The sequence below is a fragment of the Bos indicus genome, chromosome 9 (genome assembly GCF_029378745.1).
Source record: "Bos indicus isolate NIAB-ARS_2022 breed Sahiwal x Tharparkar chromosome 9, NIAB-ARS_B.indTharparkar_mat_pri_1.0, whole genome shotgun sequence".
In the NCBI taxonomy this organism is placed as follows: domain Eukaryota; kingdom Metazoa; phylum Chordata; class Mammalia; order Artiodactyla; family Bovidae; genus Bos; species Bos indicus.
Window position 1 is genome coordinate 102,909,877 of NC_091768.1, and position 19,453 is coordinate 102,929,329.

The 19,453-nt window shown below is 57.6% G+C and overlaps 1 protein-coding gene across 3 annotated transcripts in view; it reads left to right on the forward strand.

The window, feature by feature from the left end:
* KIF25 (kinesin family member 25) overlaps window positions 1–16,474 on the forward strand; it is a 44,667-nt gene extending 28,193 nt beyond the window's left edge. For all 3 annotated transcript variants that reach the window (XM_070796543.1, XM_070796544.1, XM_070796545.1), the window contains 7 exons: window positions 4,976–5,050; window positions 7,354–7,503; window positions 12,063–12,239; window positions 13,422–13,594; window positions 14,683–14,877; window positions 15,259–15,414; window positions 16,227–16,474. In XM_070796543.1, the coding sequence (XP_070652644.1) occupies window positions 4,976–5,050; window positions 7,354–7,503; window positions 12,063–12,239; window positions 13,422–13,594; window positions 14,683–14,877; window positions 15,259–15,414; window positions 16,227–16,366 (1,066 nt within the window). In that variant the 3' untranslated portion in view covers window positions 16,367–16,474. The remainder of the gene's footprint in view (window positions 1–4,975; window positions 5,051–7,353; window positions 7,504–12,062; window positions 12,240–13,421; window positions 13,595–14,682; window positions 14,878–15,258; window positions 15,415–16,226) is intronic.
* Window positions 16,475–19,453: the final 2,979 nt, after the last annotated feature.

Sequence of the window (19,453 nt, forward strand, 5' to 3'; positions counted from 1 at the left end):
ACCCCACGGACTGTAGCCGCCAGGCTCCTCTGTCCATGGGGTTCTCCAGGCAAGGATACTGAAGTGAGTTGCCATTTCCTTCTCTAGGGGATTTTCCCAACGCAGGGATTGAACCCGGGTCTCCTGCATTTCGGGCAGACGCTTTACCGCCAGGGCAGCACTTGGTGGGGGCGGGGCTAGTGTGTCTGCTGGGGCTGCTGGGGCATTTCCCAGTGAGGGCTCGCCCTCCCGGGCATGCGGCAACGCAGTGCGCTGGTCGGCGGGCACAGGGCTGCGGCCCCAGAAAGTAGACTGCACTGTTGGAGGACTTTTAAAATACCAGACATTTTTTCAGAGAGACTTTAACACACCTATCTGTCACTTGTGATAGGGGGATCCTGATTTAATCAAATAAACAAACCATTTAAAACAAATCATGCTGGAGTGACTCTATTCATATCAAAGTTGTTGCTGCTCAGTTGCTGAGTCGTGTCTGACTCTTTGTGACCCCACGGACTGCAGCCGCCAGGCTCCTCTGTCCTTCACTGTCTGCCGGAGCTTGCTCAGACTCGTGTGCACTGAGTCGGTGGTGCCGTCCAACCCTCTCATCCTCCTCCTCCTCCTGCCCTCAGTCTTTCCCAGCATCAGGGTCTTTTCCAAGGAGTCAGTTCTTCACATGAGGTGGCCAATGTATTGGCGCTTCAGCTTCAGCATCAGTCCTTCCAGTGAGTGTTCAGGACTGATTTCCTTCAGGATTAACTGGTTTGGTCTCCTAGCAGTCCAAGGGACTCTTGGGAGTCTTCTCCAGCACCACAGCTTGAAAGCATCAATTCTTCAGCATTCAGCCTTCTTTATGGTCCAACTCTCACATCTGTACGTGACGGCTGGAAAAACCATGGCTTTAACTATAGGAACCTTTATCGGCAAAGTGATGCCTCTGCTTTTTAATATGCTGTCTAGGTTGGTCACAGCTTTTCTTCCAAAGAGCGAGCATCTTTGACATCATGGCTGCAGTCACCGTCCACAGTGATTTTGGACCCAAGAGAATAAAGTCTCTCACTGTTTCCATTGTCTCTCCATCTATTTGCCATAAAGGATGGGACTGGATGCCATGATCTCAGCCTGTTGAATGTTGAGTTTTAAGCCAGCTTTCCCATTCTCCTCTTTCGCCCTCATCAGCAGGCTGTCTGTTTCCTCTTGGCTTGATTTCAGATAAATAATAATATTACCCGGGAGCAAGAGGGTCATTTCCTAATAACAAAGGAGTCCACGCTGAGAGGACTCACAGCCCTGAAAGTGACAGAGCTTCAGAATAAGAGACGAATGTGAAAGAACCTGAAGGAGAGTCAAAAAGATCTGTCACTGTAAGCAGAGATGCTAGCACATCTCTGTCACCATTGGACGGGCGAGGACACGGGGCTCAGTGCAAATGTCTGCCCTCACGACGTGGGAGGGGAGCATCTCCCCGTCTCCCTCGGGTGGGGTGAGCGGCCCTCAGGGTGGTCCCCATGCTGTCTGCTCAGGGGTGAGGGGCCCTCAGGGTGGTGGTCTCCCTGCTGTCTGGTCGGGGGTGAGGGGCCCTCAGGGTGGGCGTCCCCGTGCTGTCTGCTCAGGGCTCCTCGGGTGTTTAGACCCCGGGAGCACGCAGGCACGGTGCTGCCCTGGGGATCAGCCACCGGGAGGCGCACAGCCCCGCCCGGCTCTGACCCAGGACACTGCGAGGGCACCGACGCAGCTGCTTTTGGCTCCAGGGTCACGTCCAGTTATTTATTTGGCTGTGCTGGGCTTTAGTCAGCACGTGGGATCCGTGGTCTTCACTGAGGCACGCAGCACGTGAGAGTTAGTTCCCTGAGCCGGGATGGAACCCGCACTGGGAATGCAGGGTCTTGGCCACGGGACCAGGGAAGCCCCACTCAACTCCTTGCCTTTCAGGAAAGTGTCAGTGGACCCAGGGTCAGGAGAAAGTGGTCTCTCCAGAGTACAGAAAATAGTATTATTTTTAAAGTGACAGGAACTGACCCAAAATGCAGTGGGAAAAATCGGTCACTTTTATTGTTTGAGGATAATTTGTGCAGCAGGCAGCTGAGGCCTCCTGGCTGTGCTTGTCTGTTGTGTGTCTCTTTATGCTGTGATGTATCTGCCAACATATTTGCAGTAGTTTCTAGGTGTAGCCGCTCCAGCGTCGACTGAGCCCATTACGAGCAAGACGCTATTTGGGGCCCACAGAACGGACGAGGCTAGGCCGTCCCTTCGGCCAGCGTCCAGCTCAGGGGAGGGCGGGGCGGGCAGAGGCACAGGCCCTGGGCCTCCACAGCCAGCTGACCGGGAGGAGCCGGGAGCAGAGAAGGGTCCCCTCACCCCGGCCTGCGTTCCGCCCCCCGCTCCACCCCCGTCCTGACCTTCCGTGTCCCCAGCCCGTGTGGGCCCCAGGTTGGCTGCTGGCCGTGGGGAGAAACGGCATCTCTCTGTGCCCCTGGAGGTCAGGTCCAACGTCCTTCCTGTGACTCTGACGTGTTTCTACAAAGTCTTCCTATCTCTAGCTGTTTTTCCATGAAAGTATAGAAAGGATTTCTAATGTAAGGAATTGATTAGAAGTTTAAGGAATGCTCTATTATATTCTAAATTTGCTCTTCTCTATTTTTAGGGGCACTTTATATATTAGGGAAATCAACCTTTTGTCTGTGATTGAGTTGCCTCTATTTCCCTCACAGTCACTTGTATCTTTTTCCTTGCGCCTGATAGCGTCCAGCCACCTAAAAGGTCTTTTCCTCCCTTTATCGTAATCATAGTTGGGAGCCTCCTGGGTCACACAGGAACACGCCCACAGGCTCTGGTACTTGCACGGTCCGATTTCTTACGTGGATCGGATCTCACGACCCACTTGGGACGGGACCCAGTGAACTGGGTGAGGTGGGGACATCTCCATGGTGAGACTTCATAGCCAAGAACACAGTGCCGAATGCCTGCTCGCTCATTCACGTGGAATTACGTGTCTTTCAGGGGTGGTTCATGTTTTCTTCATAAAGGGTTTAGACATTTCTTTTCAAATTCCTGCCTAGGGTTTTTAAATTTTCGTTTTCCTATCTCGTGTACCATCTTTCTCCCGTTATACCTGGGAGCTCGTTTAGTTAGTAAGCCTGAATGCTGTTGGTTTTTGCTCACGAATTGCACCACTTGCTACTTTACTAAACCCTCTTGTTGATTTGGTAACTGTCTCATCATTCAGCTTCAGATTGCTGGGATGTCTGGCCGAATCGGCTCTGAGCAGAGCCAGCGTGTCCTTCTGCTCAGCGATCCGAGGGTCCCTGAGTTAGCTGACAGGGCTCAGTACTATGTTGAGTAGCGGAGCAGGCAGCAGGCCTGTGAGAGGCCTTTCCTCCTTCGTGAGAAGGACTCCAGTGTCTCTTTAAATAAAATGTGCATGAAGCCTAAAATGTTTCCCATTCAGAAAGACTTTGCCACCCATGAACATCTGTGAAGACATTCGGCCAGCTGCTGCTGCTGCTGCTGCTGCTGCTAAGTCGGTTCAGTCGTGTCCGACTCTGTGCGACCAGCTGCAATGACACTTAAAAACCGATGGGAAAAACAAACCGTCAGAACACTGGAGCAATGTGTATACTGCCCTCCTCTTGGATGACATTAAGGAGTTAGTGTTAGGTTTTACAAGTGTGATGGTGGTAACACTGTGATGACTTACTGAAGAGTCATCATCCCTCGGAGGTAGGCAGGGAGCGCTTATGGACGAGCTGGACCTGAGTCAGCTGCAGAGGGCTCCAGGCGGGGTTCAGATGAGGTCAGGAGGCGGGTGACTGTCGGAGCTGGCGATGCACAGACTGAACGCATTCACCGTTCTTCCTGCTTTTGCTATTTGGTGGGATTTTGGGGTGACAAGTAAGAGCTCAGATGGTCCACTGCTCTAAACGTCCTCACGCTCAGCGAGCAGCGTTTTATGAGGAAGGCCCCTGAAGTGGAAAACCAGCCCTGCTTCTAGAGATAAACTGGCTCCACTGGGCATTAGGACACAGTTTGAAAGCGAAAGAAGAGAAAGCTTTGGTTCCAGCGAAATAAAAACCCGTGTTTCAGAAAACGAAGCTTAAAAGCCAAGCACGTTTGGTTCACGCACGACCCACCATGGCTTCGTCAGCTCTGGGCGCCGGCCCTGCCTCTCCCAGCCCGCGCTGTTCCCATCGTGTTCAATGCTGTGCAGTGAACCACGGTTTCTGGAAGTCACTTCCTACTTTGGTTTATTCGTACATGTTTATAAATACATAACCGCACCGGATTGCCTTGTCATAGCCAGCATTCCAGTCCCATTTTGTGTATTAACGTTCAGCTGATCCAACCTGAGGCCTAGGAAAACATTTTTAAGAGCGTGAACGTAAAAATTAAGTTTTACATATCAAATGTTTCCACAGTATGATTTTTACATCCTTACTGTTGGACCCACTTAAGTGGAACTCATTTAGTTATGGGATAATTATATGATATCCTTTTTTTCTTGCTTGCTTTTCTTTCTGCTTTGCAAGCATTTATAACTTTGCTTATGCTTATTACGTTTTTATAACAGAGGAAGCAATTCTCATTCTTCTTTAACCTCTGTTAGCTTGAAAAGTAATAAAATTAATCTTTTATTGCTGAAAAAAAAAAGAATATTGACTGTGTTGGGATTCCTATGAGAAGTACGCAAGGATGTTTTTCTCAGGTTTCTGTATTTGGATAATAAAGCTAAGCTCAGGGCTTCCCTGATGGCTCAGCTGGTAAAGAATCCGCCTGCAATGCAGGAGACCCAGGTTCGATCCCTGGGTTGGGAAGATCCCTGGAGAAGGAAATGGCAACTGACTCCAGTATTCTTGCCTGGAGAATCCCATGGACAGAGGAGCCTGGTGGGCTATAGTCCATAGGGTCGTAAAGAGTTACGCGTGACTGACTGACTCACACTTGCTTTACTTACTTACATTTTCTTCCAATAATGCACCATGTTCCCTTTGCCTCTCAGAGTTTACGGCCCAGCGGAGTCTCAGAGAGCGGTGTTTGAGGACGTGTGCCCCCTTCTCACGTCCTTCTTGGATGGGTGAGTGCAAACGTTTCCAAGGCCGATTATCGCAGTGGGAGGTCAACGGCAGCAGATTTCACCCCTGCTACAGATGAGGGTCTGGCATTAGTGTCGGAGTATCTTGTGCGCGTGTAGACCAGACCCACGGCCTGGCACCCACGGCCCTTTCCTGGGAGGAGGTGGAGACATGATTGGAGGAGTAACTGTTAAAGGAACACGGTGCTTTAGGTCCAGATGATCATCCCGTTACGTCGCATGCAGAGCGCACACTCTCAGTCGGGTCCCACTCTGAGACCCTGTGCCCCGTGGTCCACCAGGCTCCTCTGTCCACGGGATCCTCTGTCCATGGGATCCTCCAGGCAGGAACACTGACGATCCTCCCCTCAAGTCACGTGTCTCACGTGTTGTCTTCAGACTGAGAGGGCAGCTGCCTTCTCTCCAGGATTCTTTGTGCCTTTCAGCCCTCCTGTAAAGTCTGTTAAGGAGGCTGACACCAAATCGAGGGGTTTGTCCCGGTGGGAAGGAGCGTCTCCCCGGGGACACTGCTGCTGGCTCCCAAGGCAGTGGCCATGACCTAGGGACAAAGGTCACTTTTGGCAGTGCCGAGACCCAGTAGAGCAAGACTTTCCACTTCAGGGCATTTTGAGGAATCTGGGGTTGATGTGGAAGTTGACATCTAGCATCCGGAAGAAGGCAGATCTGTGCCTGCCCAGCACCAGTGAAATGGGGACTGTAATGGCAGGGTGGGACCCAGCCACAGTGTGGCCGCCTCTGACCTCAGGGGGTGTGGGGAGACCCGTGACCCCAACAGTCAGGTCAGCGCAGAAGCCACGTGTCGCCCACTGCTCACGCCTACCTGGCCCACCCGCTGGAGCACTGGGGTTTTTCTGTCCATCTGACAAAAAGAGCTCTTCTGTTGGAAACGACAGGAGAATCTTTTTCTCTCTCTTTTTTTTTTCCTAAGTAGGCATCTTTCAAGTAAGCAGATTCCAGAAATAAAAAATGTCATCGTGGTTAACATGGTCTCTGCCTGTTGTAAATATGAAGCAGATGCGCATGTCGAGTCCTGGGCTGTGTCTCCCCTCTCTATCCCTCAGTGGTCTGGAAGGTCCCTGCAGATGCCCCTCTGTCCCAGCAAAGGCACTCCCCTCCCCACCCCCAAACACGCGCATCTCTCAGGGAAGGTGTGAGAGGTGGGATGCTGGGGGGTTTGTTACAAATGCCTGGAGTCCTCTCGGCTCTGGGAGAAGAGAAACGCAGGGTGATGGCAGAGAGGCCCTTGATGGGTTTTCGACCTCGCATTTGGTTCCCATCGTCTTTTCAATTGAGGGAACGTGGCCTCACAGAAGACGAGGGCCACTGAAGGATCTCAACATTTTCTTCCACCTGTGCTGTTAGCCCAGAAGGTCCGTGAGAAGAGGGGAAGCATCTAGAGGAATACGTGAAGTCAGTCTGTGGTGTAGCTTTACACGCGTGGCCACAGAGGTGCAGGGCCCTGGCCCGCAAGTGGCTGAAGCTGAGCCCAGACTCCCATCCACTTCCGGGGGGAGGAGACCCTAAAGGCAGGCCCCACACTCGGAGGTTCTGATCCCGCCGCTCAACTCCGCTCAGGGCCCTCCCAGGCCAATGCAGGGGACACAGGCTCAATTCCTGCTCCGGGAAGGTCCCACGAGCCTCGGAGCAACCAAGCGCAGGGCCACAAGTACTGAAGGCCACGCGCCCTGAGCCCGAGCTCTGCTGCTCGAGAAGCTGCCGCCAGGAGGAGCCGGTGCTCCGCACCCAGCAGGGAGCCCCGGCTCAGCCCCCCAGAGAAGAGCCCGAGCAGCAGTGCAGACCCGGCAGGGCCAAAAACAAGCAAAATTATTTTTAAAAATGTAACGGGGAAAATATGTTTAAGACATCAAAGGCAAACATGCAAACTTCGTGTGCATTCTCGTTAGCCTGATTTTATGAAGATGAACTTATTTCAGGTGACTCCAGACGTTGCAATGAGTGGAGTTTGGGAGGAGGGCCTGGCTCAGGAAGGACTCCTCGGGCAGGCTGTGGTCTCCTCGTGGTCTCCCGTGAGGAACTGCAGAGCTGCCTAGGAGACACAGGTGTCCCGAGATGCATGTGTGTGTGAACACGGATATGACCATCCGTGTGCACCCAGACAGCCACAGGGGCGGGTTATGCCGAAGACAGGTGTAGTTAAACGCAGGACGGGCTTTTCAGGAAGCAGGATTCACAGGGAATCACTCACACAGACACTCTTCTCAGTCCGGTCGCGCCGCCAGGCCCTCCGCGTGTCCTTCTGCCCTGAAGTCTGGCTTGCATTTCAGGTACAATGTCTGCATCATGGCTTACGGGCAGACGGGAAGCAGGAAGAGCTTCACCATGCTGGGCCCGCATTGCCAGGAGGAGCCGGCCCTGCCGTCGGAACCCCGCGGCGACACGGGCATCATCCCCAGGGCGGCTGCAGAGCTCTTCAGGTACCGGGCGGGCGGCGAGGGCCAGGGCGGGTGCGGCAGACACGGGCCTGAGACGGGAGGCCACTCCCGTCCTGCCGTAGGACCCGTCAGACGGGGCATTTCACCGCAGACGCTGCGAGTCCTACGGCACGTCCGTCAGTAATGCTGACTGTCCCAAGTAAGGCAGCGCTTCTCAAAGGGCTCCCCGGTGGCCGGCTGCTTGCGTCGGGGGCGGAGGTGGGCTCCCGTTCTGCCGCTGAGGGGTCTCGCCCACCCCGCCCGGGGAGGCAGACACGCGGGTCCTCTTCGCGGGCGACTGGAGAGGCTCCCGTCCCACTAGGCCCGGGGGTCACGGAGCCGCATCCTCCGCGCTGTCACGGGGTTGCCCCGACCGTTGCTCCGAGGAGAAACCGGGAACGCCGGCCCCAGCGGCCCAGGGGGCAGGGCTCCGGGGCTGAGACGGTGTCCGACGTCTCCTTCCGCGCGTCGTGACCTCCTGCCCCGGGAGCCCCGTGTGCGCCGCGGGCCTCGCTTCTGCGCATGCGCCCTAAGTTTGCAGGGAAGCCGTCAGTCCCGGGAGGAAGGCGTCTCCCGCAGCAGGGAGCCGCGCGGCCGGGTGCCCTCTGAGCTCCCGACCCCTGGAATTGAGGTTTTGTCTCCGTATCTCCTTGCGGCATCCTCCAGTGTCTCAAAATCAGGCGAAACGTAACTCCCACAAAAGCCGGATGTTTTGGTGCCTCTTGGAACCAGTATTGTTCCATTATTGGTGCACAGAAAAGATGCATTTGTTAATTCGCTTCTACTAACCCTTTCTGAAAATAAACCTTGGTAAAATATTTCCCAGTTTTTTGGTCGTTCTCTTTTTCCACTTGCCCCTTGTGATTTTCAGGATGAGACCATTTCCTAGCAGGTCAGACTGTCAGCATTGGGGAGCGGCAGCCGTCACAAGCGTCCTGCAGGTATCCATGGGATGCGGCCCTCAAGGGTGTTGCTCGGGCGACCGTCAGAGCACACGGGGCAGCCTGGGGACCCAGGCCAGCTCGGGGGACCCCATGCTGTTTCATCAGCCCTGGCAGGCGACGGCCAGGCCTGAGCTCCGCGGGCGGGACGTCTGTGAACAGCAGAGCCGCTCTCGAAGACACAGGGCTCACCGTTCAAGGGCGAAGGCCTCCTTCTGGGGACACAGACCACGTGAAGTGTTTCTTACTAGTTCGAGAGACCGAGGCCTCAGGGCTGCCAGGGGAGTCTCCTGGTCCCTCCCTGGGGACCCGCAGCAGGCAGCTGGCTGGAAGCCAGGCGTCGCCATGTGAGAGCCAGGCAGGACCACGTGGCTCTCCTGGGCGTCCTGGGAGAGGGACCCGGAGATGTGGGGAGTGGGTGGGAGGGCGGTGCGGACCAGAGGTCTCTGGGGAGAAGCCCCTGACTCCCCCGCCCACATTTAAAGCGGCTGCACCTGTGCTGCTGAGACAACCGTCCAGACCCGTGGAGACAGCGTGGCTGTGGCAGGCCTCAAACCATCGACCGGCAATGCCTCCCTGCCCAGCCTGCCTTCAAGGCCCAGAGACAGAGGAGGCGATCGAACGAGCTCAGGCCAGAACTGGGGCCGGGACAGCGGGAGTCAGAGACGCCCGCTCTGAGCCTCGCGCCCCCGCCACGCTCTCGAGCAGGGGCCCCAGGGGGCAGGCAAAGCCCTGACCGGCGGGGACATGGGCCGACGGCATTCCCCTGAGTTTGCCTTCACTGAATCCTAGTGCGAGCCACGTGCCTGCTCGAGGGTCCGGTCCAGGCCAAAGCTGGACTTGCAGACACAACGTCCCGCGAGTCCAGCGTGGGCAGTGTTCCCTTGACAAGTCTCGGAGCTCATCCCCAAGGGTGGCAAGCAGAGGCCTGGGGCCCAGGGCGGGATGGCGGGCCCTGGAAACGCCAGAGCGAGGCTGTTTGGACAACGCTCGGACAGTCAGCGTCTCCAGAGACAGGACACACGGCTTCGCCTGACGGTGGCCTCCCATCGACGAGCATTTAAATGACCTGCTTCTAGAGCGGGTTTCTTACGTTTTGAGTCTTGGGAATGAAATGAGTCAGAGCCTTCCAGCTCAACATTGACTCTTCTTCCGAGTGGTGGCCGTGGGCATGGCTCACTGCCCGCCCCCCTGCCCCCCGCCCAGGACTCACTGCCATCGCTTGCAAAAATAGGACTAATGGTCCAGACAAGGGAAGTTTTCTACCTCTTTGATTTCTGATCAGAAGTAGACAAACCCCGGGAAGGAACGCGTGCAGCCATGTTGGCGGGTGAGTCTGGGCCTGAGGCCAAACCCAGCACAAAACCACCACGACCTCAGGCGTCAGAGGGTGTTTATATGACCTCTTGCCCTAAAATGACTAATCCAAAACTGCGGACGGGACCAAAGGAAAGTGTCCCAGGTATTTTCAATAAAGTCCGGGGGGATTCTTTCTTTCTTCCGCGCCCTCCCCTCCCACCTCCTTCCACACCCTCCACATTAAGGTCAGCTGCCCTCGGGAAAGGCATTTGCAAGGCTCTTCTACCTGCCGGGCTTCCCTGGGGGCTCGGCTGGTAAGAAATCTGCCTGCAGTGCGGGAGACCTGGGATCGATCCCTGGGTGGGGAAGATCCCCTGGAGAAGGGAAAGGCCACCCACTCCAGTGTTCTGGCCTGGAGAATTCCATGGACTGTATAATCCACGGGGTCACAAAGAGTCGGACACGAGTGAGCGACTTTCACTTCACTTTCCTACCTGCTAGACACCGCCGAGGGCTTCCCTGGGGGCTCAGTGGTAAAGAATCTGGCTGCAATGAAGGAGACAGGTTCGATCCCAGGGTTGGGAAGATCCCCTGGAGAATGGAATGGCAACCCACTCTAGTATTCTTGCCTGGAGAATCCCATGGACAGAAGAGCCTGGCGGGCTACAGTCCATGGGGTCACAAACAGGCAGACACAGCTGAGCGACTAACATGCACAGTCACCGTTGGAGGCACAGGGAATATGAACCGTGCATGTGAGCGCATTCAGCCCTCAACAGAATGGAAGCGGTCAGGACCCAGGGGCACATGTGTGGGAACAGACGCCCGGGACACAGAGCCCGGGACACAGAGCCGGGAGGCCTGGAGGGCCGCTTGTGGACGGGGGTCGCCGCCTCTCTCCACCGCCTCTGGGCCCAGCGACCGCCCGGCAGTGCCGTGTCAGGAAGCCTATTCGTATTTTATATGAAGCGTATCATGCTCTGTTGGAGTCGTTTGCCTATAAGCACTTTGTTTCTTCGAAGCCAAGACTGAGGACTAGCTTTTAACACTGTTTGCTGAAATTTGCCACCAATTGAGTAATTCTTGTGGGACAAGTGAATCAATGCATTAAACAAATCAAATAATCAAACAGAAGAAAATTGTTTCCGTGAGCTCCCGGGTACTGTAGAGATGAGACGTCTCATTCCGGTTTGGGGCCCCTCGGAGAGATGGAGGGTTTTTCCTGACGTGTCGGGAGGGACACACAGTCTGTAGATTAGCTCCCCTTGGTTTTTCACTTTTCAGACATTCGCAAAACCTAGTGCTCAGAACTATCCAGATATGAACTCTGCCAGCGATTGCTTTCACGAGAGAGCTTAGCTCACATTCTCCTTTTTCATCTCCTTAGCTGTTCGTCTTTAGACGAGGCTAATCCTGGTTTTATCCTTAGACGTCTTGTGGATGCGGATGCAAAGCCCATCTAGCAGTGCTTATGGAAGACTCGCCCAGGCCAGGGCTCAGAGTGTCTTTACAAGAGAAACACAGTCAGAATCAGACTGGCTTTCCTGGGCCAGCGCCAGGGACACGGTCATGCCCCGAGAAGACCGCCTGGTCTTCAGTGACCACATGGTGTGGGGCGTTAGGTCCAAGGGACGGAGCCAGGACACTGGGGCTGGGAGGGAGCCGGGCTCAGCAGGCACTGCTTCCTGGGCGGGACCGTGGGTTTCGCTCCAAGTGTATCTTGTCCTTACTTTTACATGAATCTGCAGTCTGCATGCAGTACTTTAAAGCTTGAAACAAAATAAGATGAGTGGTGGTTTTCTTTAGCGGCTCGGTGGGTTTTAGAGAGGTCATGGGGAGGGCTTAGTTGAAAGGCATTGTAGGAGGGGGATTCACTCAACACCATGGGCTTAAGCTTCCTGAAATGGAACAGATTTAAAAATAAACAAGCCTGGTTGCTGGACCAGGGCTCAAAGCCTGCTTTGGGCTTCTGTGTGGGACTCGGCTTGGGCGTGGTGACTTCTGGGTCACGACTGTGGGCTCCTCAAGCGTCTTTACAGTGTATTTAGAGTTTGAGGGCAGAAAGCATTGATTTAGGTACAACTCAGATAAAATAACTGTGTTCCCAAGACAGTCATTTTCTCTGCAGTTTAAAGAGGATGTTCCCTTCTTCCTGCGTGGCCAGTGAGGCGCCGCCCAGTGCTCCTGAATCCTGAGCTTTGCAGCCCGTTTCTCAGCCTCTGGTTGCCACATGTTGGAAGTCACTCTCTGACCCCCGCCTCCCCGGGGTCATCTATGTTCCTCTGACGGTTTAGTTACCTTGTGTGTCTCACCCTCCTCCAGGCTTATTTCAGAAGATCCGTCCAGGAGCCCGGAGGTGGGCGTTTCTGTAGTGGAAATTTACAACAACGACATTTTTGACCTTCTGGCTAACGACGGCTGTCGAGCGGCATCTGGGGCGAAGCGACAGGTGCTGCCCACCCAGCAAGGAAAGACGGTGGTCTGCGGGCTGACCTACCAGTGAGTGAGCCGGTGTTGAGCTCTGTGAGTGGCAGCAGCTGCCAGGGGACCCACGGAGAGCCAGGCGGGGCGTTGGACTCGGAGCTCCTCCCGAGAGAGGGCTCACTGTTCATTTGCCCAGGGTGTGGTTCTCCACTTTCAATTTGCTTTAGAAACGATCTTTTAAAGTCATAATGAAGACAAATTAGATGGTGCTTTAAAATATCCTCTTTAAGAGATGGTGGGACAGGTGTTATCCCCAAGGCTCGGCTGAGGGACGGGCGTGGAGAAGCCCCAGGACCCTCCAGAGGCCCTCGGTTAGACACCAGTGTCCTTCAGTCCCTTGGCATATCAGAATTTTACCGAATACACCAAGGAATCAGCTTCTCCTCCAGAGCTTCGTGTTCTTAAACTCACGTTCAGGAATCAGGTTTGCTCTGGGCAGGGGTCACCTGACTGACCCCCATGAAGGAGAAGGCACGAAGGTCAAGGTCATGCTGCCCATTCTGGGGTCTCAAAGTCAGCGGAGGCAGGGTCTTCAGGCTGTGTCTTTTTTTAAAAAAGCCATTTTGTATTGGCGTGTAGCCAGTTAACAATGTTGTGATAGTCTCAAGTGGACAGAGGGCCTCGGCCATACACATGTCCGTGCTGCGAGTCATTTCTAACATTTGAAAAAGCCTAAAGGAAGTCACACCTCTGACCATAAGTTTACGCGAGCTAACCCAAACTGCCAACTTTTAACGGATGTCATGATCAGTTATGACATGATAACTGACACGATCAGTTAGATGTCATGATCAAAACGTTTTCTCCTGCAGATCAGAAGTTCTGCTTATCTCGTCAATTAGAAGAAGAAAGTAAATTAAGTTTGCATTTCATAAATTTGATGAAATTTGGTTTGATAGACAAATATTTTAAAATCTCGGAGTCCTTGAGGGCACCATAAATTCAAGTAGGCTTGATGTTGAGAAGATTGGGAAGCTCCATTTGGTTCGAAAACAGCTGATTACTTCAGGGTAAAGCAATGAGACGAGATAAGTCAACAGACCTCGTTAAGTGAAATGCTGGATTTCTTATGTGTTCTTCTGTCTCAGACGCACTGCTCTCCTGAGCCAGGTACACGTGGCTCATGTCAGAGGCGTCTGTGCAGGCAGGCCTCCCTGACCACCCCCGGCCCCTCATAACCCGCTCGTGCACCCGCAGGTCGGTCCGCAGTGCCGCGCAGTTCCTGATGCTCGTGGGCAGGGGTCTGAAGCTGCGGGCGAAGCAGCCCACCTCGGTGCATGCCGAGTCCTCGCGATCCCACCTGGTGATAACCGTGACCCTGGCCACAGCCACCTCCCGCCGCGGGCCCAGCAGGCGGCCGTCCACGCCCGGTCAGTGCCCATGCTAAAAATGCATGTAGGGCCGGAGGAGCCTGCCTGCTGCAGGCTCTGAGCCACGCCCAGAGCCCGGGGAGGGTCTGCAGGACCCGGGCTCCGGGAGCCGGGGGACCCAGGCCGAGAACGAGGGGGCCCAGGATACATACTGCGCGTCTTCCTGGGAAACGCGACATGTTCATCACGAATGACACTCTGACTGTGACCTGGGTTTAAGGAGGCACACACGCCAGCATAGAGGCACACGCTGGTATAGAGGTGTGCGTGCTGGTATAGAGGCGCGCGCCAGTATACAAAGGGTTCCAGCCGTGTAAGAAGATAACGCGCGTGTTGCCAGGTCCTCGTTGGCCAGAAGCTCTAGGGCAGGGCGCTGGCATCACCTGCGGGGCTGGTGGGAGCGCGGACCCTCTCCTGCCCCCCACCTCTCCCGCCCTCGGGGCCCCGGGGCAGGGCTGGAGCCCTGAATACACGTTTCTCCAAGTTCAGGGAGCCAGCGCCCTGTGGAGGACCATCCGTCCAGGGGGAGGGCTGCCCCCGTGCTCAGGAACGAAGGCCACGGAGAAGCCCAGGGCCCAGGGGCTAACCCCCAAAGGGCGTCCACACTCCAGACTCAGGCCAGGGAGCAGAAACCGTCCTGACCCAGCTTGTCCCGAGGCCACTTGAAGCACAGGGCATTACCAAATCTTTCTAAGAAAGCTTGTTTAGTTTCCTTGGGACCGATTAGGCATTGCTTCATGGGTGCTCAGTGGTAGAGAATCCTCCTGCCAGTGCAGGATTCCCTGGATCAGGACATGGCACCCTACTCCAGTGCTTTTGCCTGGAGAATCCCATGGACGGAGGAGCCTGGTAGGCTGCAGTCCACGGGGTCATGTGAGTTAGCGACTGAGCACGCAGAGTTAGACTTTAATTCACATTTTGACCCTTTCAGGGTCTCTGGGCCCTTTTCCTGTCCATGTTCAAGAGGAAGAGTCTCACTTCTTGTGAGGTGCAGGCCTGCGGGGCAGAGCTGGGGGGCTCCCGCCTTTGGGGAGAGACCCAGGGAGCTTGGGCACCGTCTCTCGTCTCTTCTCACACCCCTGCTGCAGCTCCACGGTCAGATCGGTCAGCGTCCGCAGAGCCCTGCCAGCCTGGACCCCGGTCACCGGCCACCGGGAGGAGGCAGAGCCCGCCTGTGCCCCTGAGGACCCGCGGGCACGGACTCGGGCGGGCAGCCCAGGACCGCCTGGGGCAGGTGCGTGCCACCCTGCAGCTCGTGGACCTGGCGGGCAGCGAGTGTGCAGGTGAGTGCGGGGAGCCTGCCCCTGGGTGGCCAGGCCTCGGGGTCCTGACCGTGAGCAGGCGGGGCTTGCAGGGGTGGCGTCCCCCCCCATGCCCTCTGAGTCTCGCCCCTCCCTCCAGGTGCCGTCTCAGCACCGAGGCCCAGAGTGTTAGTTCACATGCCGCCCCGCAGGCTCCCGACAGGGAGGGGAGCCCGGCTCCCCCAGGGCTTTCCCTGCCGGGGCCACAGGTCATCATGGGGGGACGTCCAGTGACAGGGTCTCCTCCACGCAGCCCTGCAGAGTGCAGTCTCCCCATTCTGCCTCTGTTTTGCTTTTCTGATGCCTCTTGATGTCAGCAAGGATTCATGCGAATCTTGTATGAGGGGTCTCTGTATCCCCCAGGTGTGTCTGGAGTGACGGGGCCAGCCCTGAGGGAGACTTCCTGCATAAACCGGAGCCTGGCAGCCCTCTCGGACGTCCTGGGGGCGCTGGCGGAGGGCAGAGGCCACATCCCCTACCGCAACAGCCGGCTCACCCACCTCCTGCAGGACGCACTCGGTACTTCTGCGCCACGGCTGCCCGGGGGGGCCGCTGCCCCCTGCTCTGCCCCCTTACCCTGCCCCCTGCCCCTGTCCCCTGCCCCTGGGCCTGCTCCTCCTTGCCACACTGCCCAGGGGGCTGGCTGGCTCTTGGGGTCTCTGCCTCCCTCCCTCAGGATTCGCAGCTCTTGTTAACACGGTGGCTGTCTCAAGGGTTGTGTGACTCGGTGGCTGTGGAACGTGGGCACCACCGGCCCCTCGGGCTGGGTCCCATGTTCCCCGGGTGTGGCCCCTGCAGTGCTTCTCTGAGCCGTGGGACCACGCGGCTCCACCTCTGGTCTCAGGGTCTCCTCTTGCTCCGTCCACAGGATGAGGAAGGGGCCGCTTCCAGCTCTGCTGCTGCCCCTGATCTACGCCGACCGGGGCTGGCGCTCCGCGGGGTGCGCGGGGCTGGGTGGGGGTGGGCACCCACAGCCCACGCTCGCATCTCCACGGCCGAGCTGCGGTTCCCTCCTTCCTCTGCCTCGCTGCTGTTATTCCCATCTCAGGTCTTTTTCTAAACTTCCTCCCCTACTGCTGGCCCTTCAAGCAACGCAAGAGGGGGCTTCCACTTCGGGGAGAAGCCCAGGTGCCCCTTCCCAAGGGCCTGGAGGGGGCCCAGGGCCCGCAGAGCACCAGGCGGGGCCCCAGCCTCCCTGCACCCAGGCCTCTGTCTCAGCGCTTGTGTGGAGGCCACGGGGGGCCGGGCCGACCCTCCGGAGCTGGGCTTCGGAGATGCTCTTCTCTCACTGGGGCTCTTCCCAACTGTACGTTGTCACTTCTTTCTCCAAGGAGGTGATGCAAAGTTACAGGTGATCGTGTGCGTGTCCCCAGGCCAGAAGCACGTGGCCGAGACGCTGCAGAGCCTGGGGTTTGGCGCCCGAGCGAGGCAAGTGGAGCGAGGCCATCCAGCCCCCAGAAAGCTCAGGTGAAGGAGCAGTGACGGGCTCAGGGCTTTTCTCCCTTAAATGTGCTCCTGGCTTTTCCTTATAATGTACGTGCTGTAGAAATAAACACGTTGAATGTGCTTGTGAAGTTGAGCCAAGTGTGGACAAACCATGGAGGCAGCTGGAGTCTGGGCAGGGGAGGGAGGGGGGTAAGGGGGAGGGGAGGGGCAGGGGCAGGGGAGGGGGAGGGAGGGAGGGGCGTGCAGGTGGGAAGAAACCCCTCCCCTCAAGGGCTGCCAGGCTTGGGACAGAGGGATCTGAGAGCCAGAAGGAGTCCGGCTCTGGTTCAGATCTGCACCCTTTTCTTCACGGGAGAGTGATGGGGTGAAACGCTGACGGCCGGGCAGAGACGCTGTGTCTGCTCGGGGGTGGGTTGACGTGGGCCCAGGTCAGCGCCTGGCACAGCCAGCACCTCCGGGAAGGGGGCACACGCTGGCCCAGCCCAGGGGGGCTCCTCTCCACAGTGACCCCCAGTGTCTCAGGCTGGACCCCACCAGGGTTCCCACGACGGGAGGGTGGTGGCCGCTGGAGGGGACGGCCAGGGGCTGCTTCCCGCGTGTCCCGGCTGCCAGGACATGGCTCCCTGGGGAATGGAGGGGCCCGAGTTGGGGGCGGAAGGGGGCTGCCCGGGGAAATCGCAGACACCACCAGCCCTGGGCCTGCGGTGGGTTCTGGCGTGGACGTGAGGCCCAAACAGGCTTGGAGCTATCACGGCTGATGGTGGCCCTGCTGGCCCAAATGGCTGCAGTGCGTCCTGCTTCCAGCCCGTCCCCGCTGAGCGTCGGGGAAAGCGTTTCAGTCTGAGCCTGTCTGGGCGCGGGTGTGCCTGGTGGGACCCTGATGGAAGCTACCAGCCTGAGGATGCCGGGCTTGACGGGCCGGGCCCAGGGCGAGGTCACTGACCGGCCTCCCAGCCCTCCTGCTGCTGCTCCAGGCTGTGCTTTCGCCCAGCTGGCGGCCAGCAGGCCAGGCCCACTCAGGGCAGCGGGCAGACAGACAGGGGCACCGGGACAGAGGGAGCCGGGGTGCCCTGGGGAGAAGGCGCCCCCAGTGGCGGGGCTGGGCTGGAACTGAAGGGACCAGTCTGCACTCGCGGTTTTTAATATAGACAGTCAGCTCCACAGGAGGTGGATCGGTGAGACGGGACAGTTTACACAGAAGGGCTGCGTGATGTGCTTCTGTGTGCGGCATCGGCACAAACGTGGCTACGAAAGCAGAGCGCCACGGGGGAGTTTCATGTTCACAACTCAGGCGTCGTGAGCAGTGTAGCCACGGAGACAGAATTTTCTACAACGGTGAAAACTCAGTACGGTGACAAGCACACTCGTGTCAGCTTCCCTTGATTCACGTGACGGTGGCCTTCCTGCCAAGAATGGCGTTGAAGCGGCGGGCGTGATCCTGCCTGACCCTGCAGGGCGGTGCCCCGGGCTCAGCGCCTGCATGGTCGCCGCCCAGGAGTGTCCGGTGGGGTGTGAGCAGCGGGTGTGGATGAGAGGCGGCGGGCTTGAGGAACAGGCCTTCCTGGCACTGCAGATCCTAGGACCCCAGCCCTGCCGCGGTACCAGCCTGAGACCCCTGCCCGCGGCTCTGAGACGTGCCCTGAAGGCATCAAGGCTCGGCCCTAAGCAGGTGGAAGTGACTCCAGGGAGCCTGGTTCTCACACGGCTCCTTGCCTGCTGGCCAAGGCTCAGAATCCCACTAGTGGGACCAGGCGTTGGGGGCGGATTGGAAGCCTTCCCAGGCAGGACAGCTGCCGGTCCTGCATCTGCTGTGGAGAGGGAGCTGGGGCCGCAGGCGCCCGGAAACAGGGACAGGCCACCCTGGGCCCCGTGGGGCCAAGAAGCTGCCCACAGAACACGCTCGGGGCCGGGCTGCCAAGGTGGTCTGTGCCCCCAGGGGACAGCGCGGCCCTGGGCCAGGCTCTGAGTGACCCTCCCAGTGAGCCTCCACGGGCACAGGGCACAGCGAACACCAGAGCAGGCGTGTCCACTGAACCTCCCATTAGACCCAGATGCCCCTGTCCTGCCGTCCCGGGAGGGCCTGGTGCAGGGATGGCTGAGGGAGAAGCTGCCCGCCCTCAGGATGCCGATACCTGCTTCGGGGCCTTGTCATCACTCTGGGGAACCTGCCTCCTGGACACGCTCCTCCAGTGCCAGGCCGAGCAGCCTGCCCGGCGCCCAAGTCCTGTGATGCACCCTACCCCACCCCACCTCCCCGAGCCCCCACCTCCAGCCACGCCCATGAGTTTCCTGAGGCGCCGTGGCCGTTCCCAGTGGCCGAGGTCTATGAATGGTGGGTATGTTTCTACATTTGCTCTTGGGGGAAAGTGGGGTTTGTGTTCACGGGAATCCAGCCCCATGGGGGAAGCAGGGAGCAGAAGGCACTGGGACCCATCCCTTCGAGAGCCGGGATCTTGGTAGGCCCGGGGGTCTGGGCCTGCCCCTGATCTCACGTTAGTAAACAGAGGGAGACGGCCTCCTGCGGGAAGAGAACGGGCTACGCAGACACAGAGAAAAGCTTGACACCATCAGGTCATGACGTCAAAGCTTCTAAAAAGCCTTCGAATAGCACAAATAAGCACAGCATTCCACCACTTTGTCTGACCGCACCCCCGCCCTTTCTGGTGTGTCTTTGACGAGTCCTTGACCCAGGAAAACACTGCTTTCTCCCGAGTCTCCTGATGCTGAGGTTTGGGCCGGCCCCCTTCAGCCCCCACGGGAGGGCCTGCCTTCCTGCCATTCCAGCCGGGCACCGGAGGTCAAGGTCCTCACGAGACGTGACCCAGACCCCCTGGCCAAGCCTGCGGCCAGGGGGCCCTCCTGGCGGTCACTGTGAACCCTGCGGGTATTTCCCACCAAACCGTGACCACGGGGAGGGTCATGGAATGCAAGCTAGGTGGAGACACAGCCAGCCTAATCACTTAATGGTTAGAAAAGTCCTGGTTCTGCAAATTTTTCCAAACGGTGTCACCCCGTGAACATGCCAGCAGGGCCCAAGGCCCAGCCCTGCCAGCCTGGCGGTCAGCCCGCCCTGCCCCGCCTGCCGGCTCTGGGGAGTCTACACCGCAGGAGC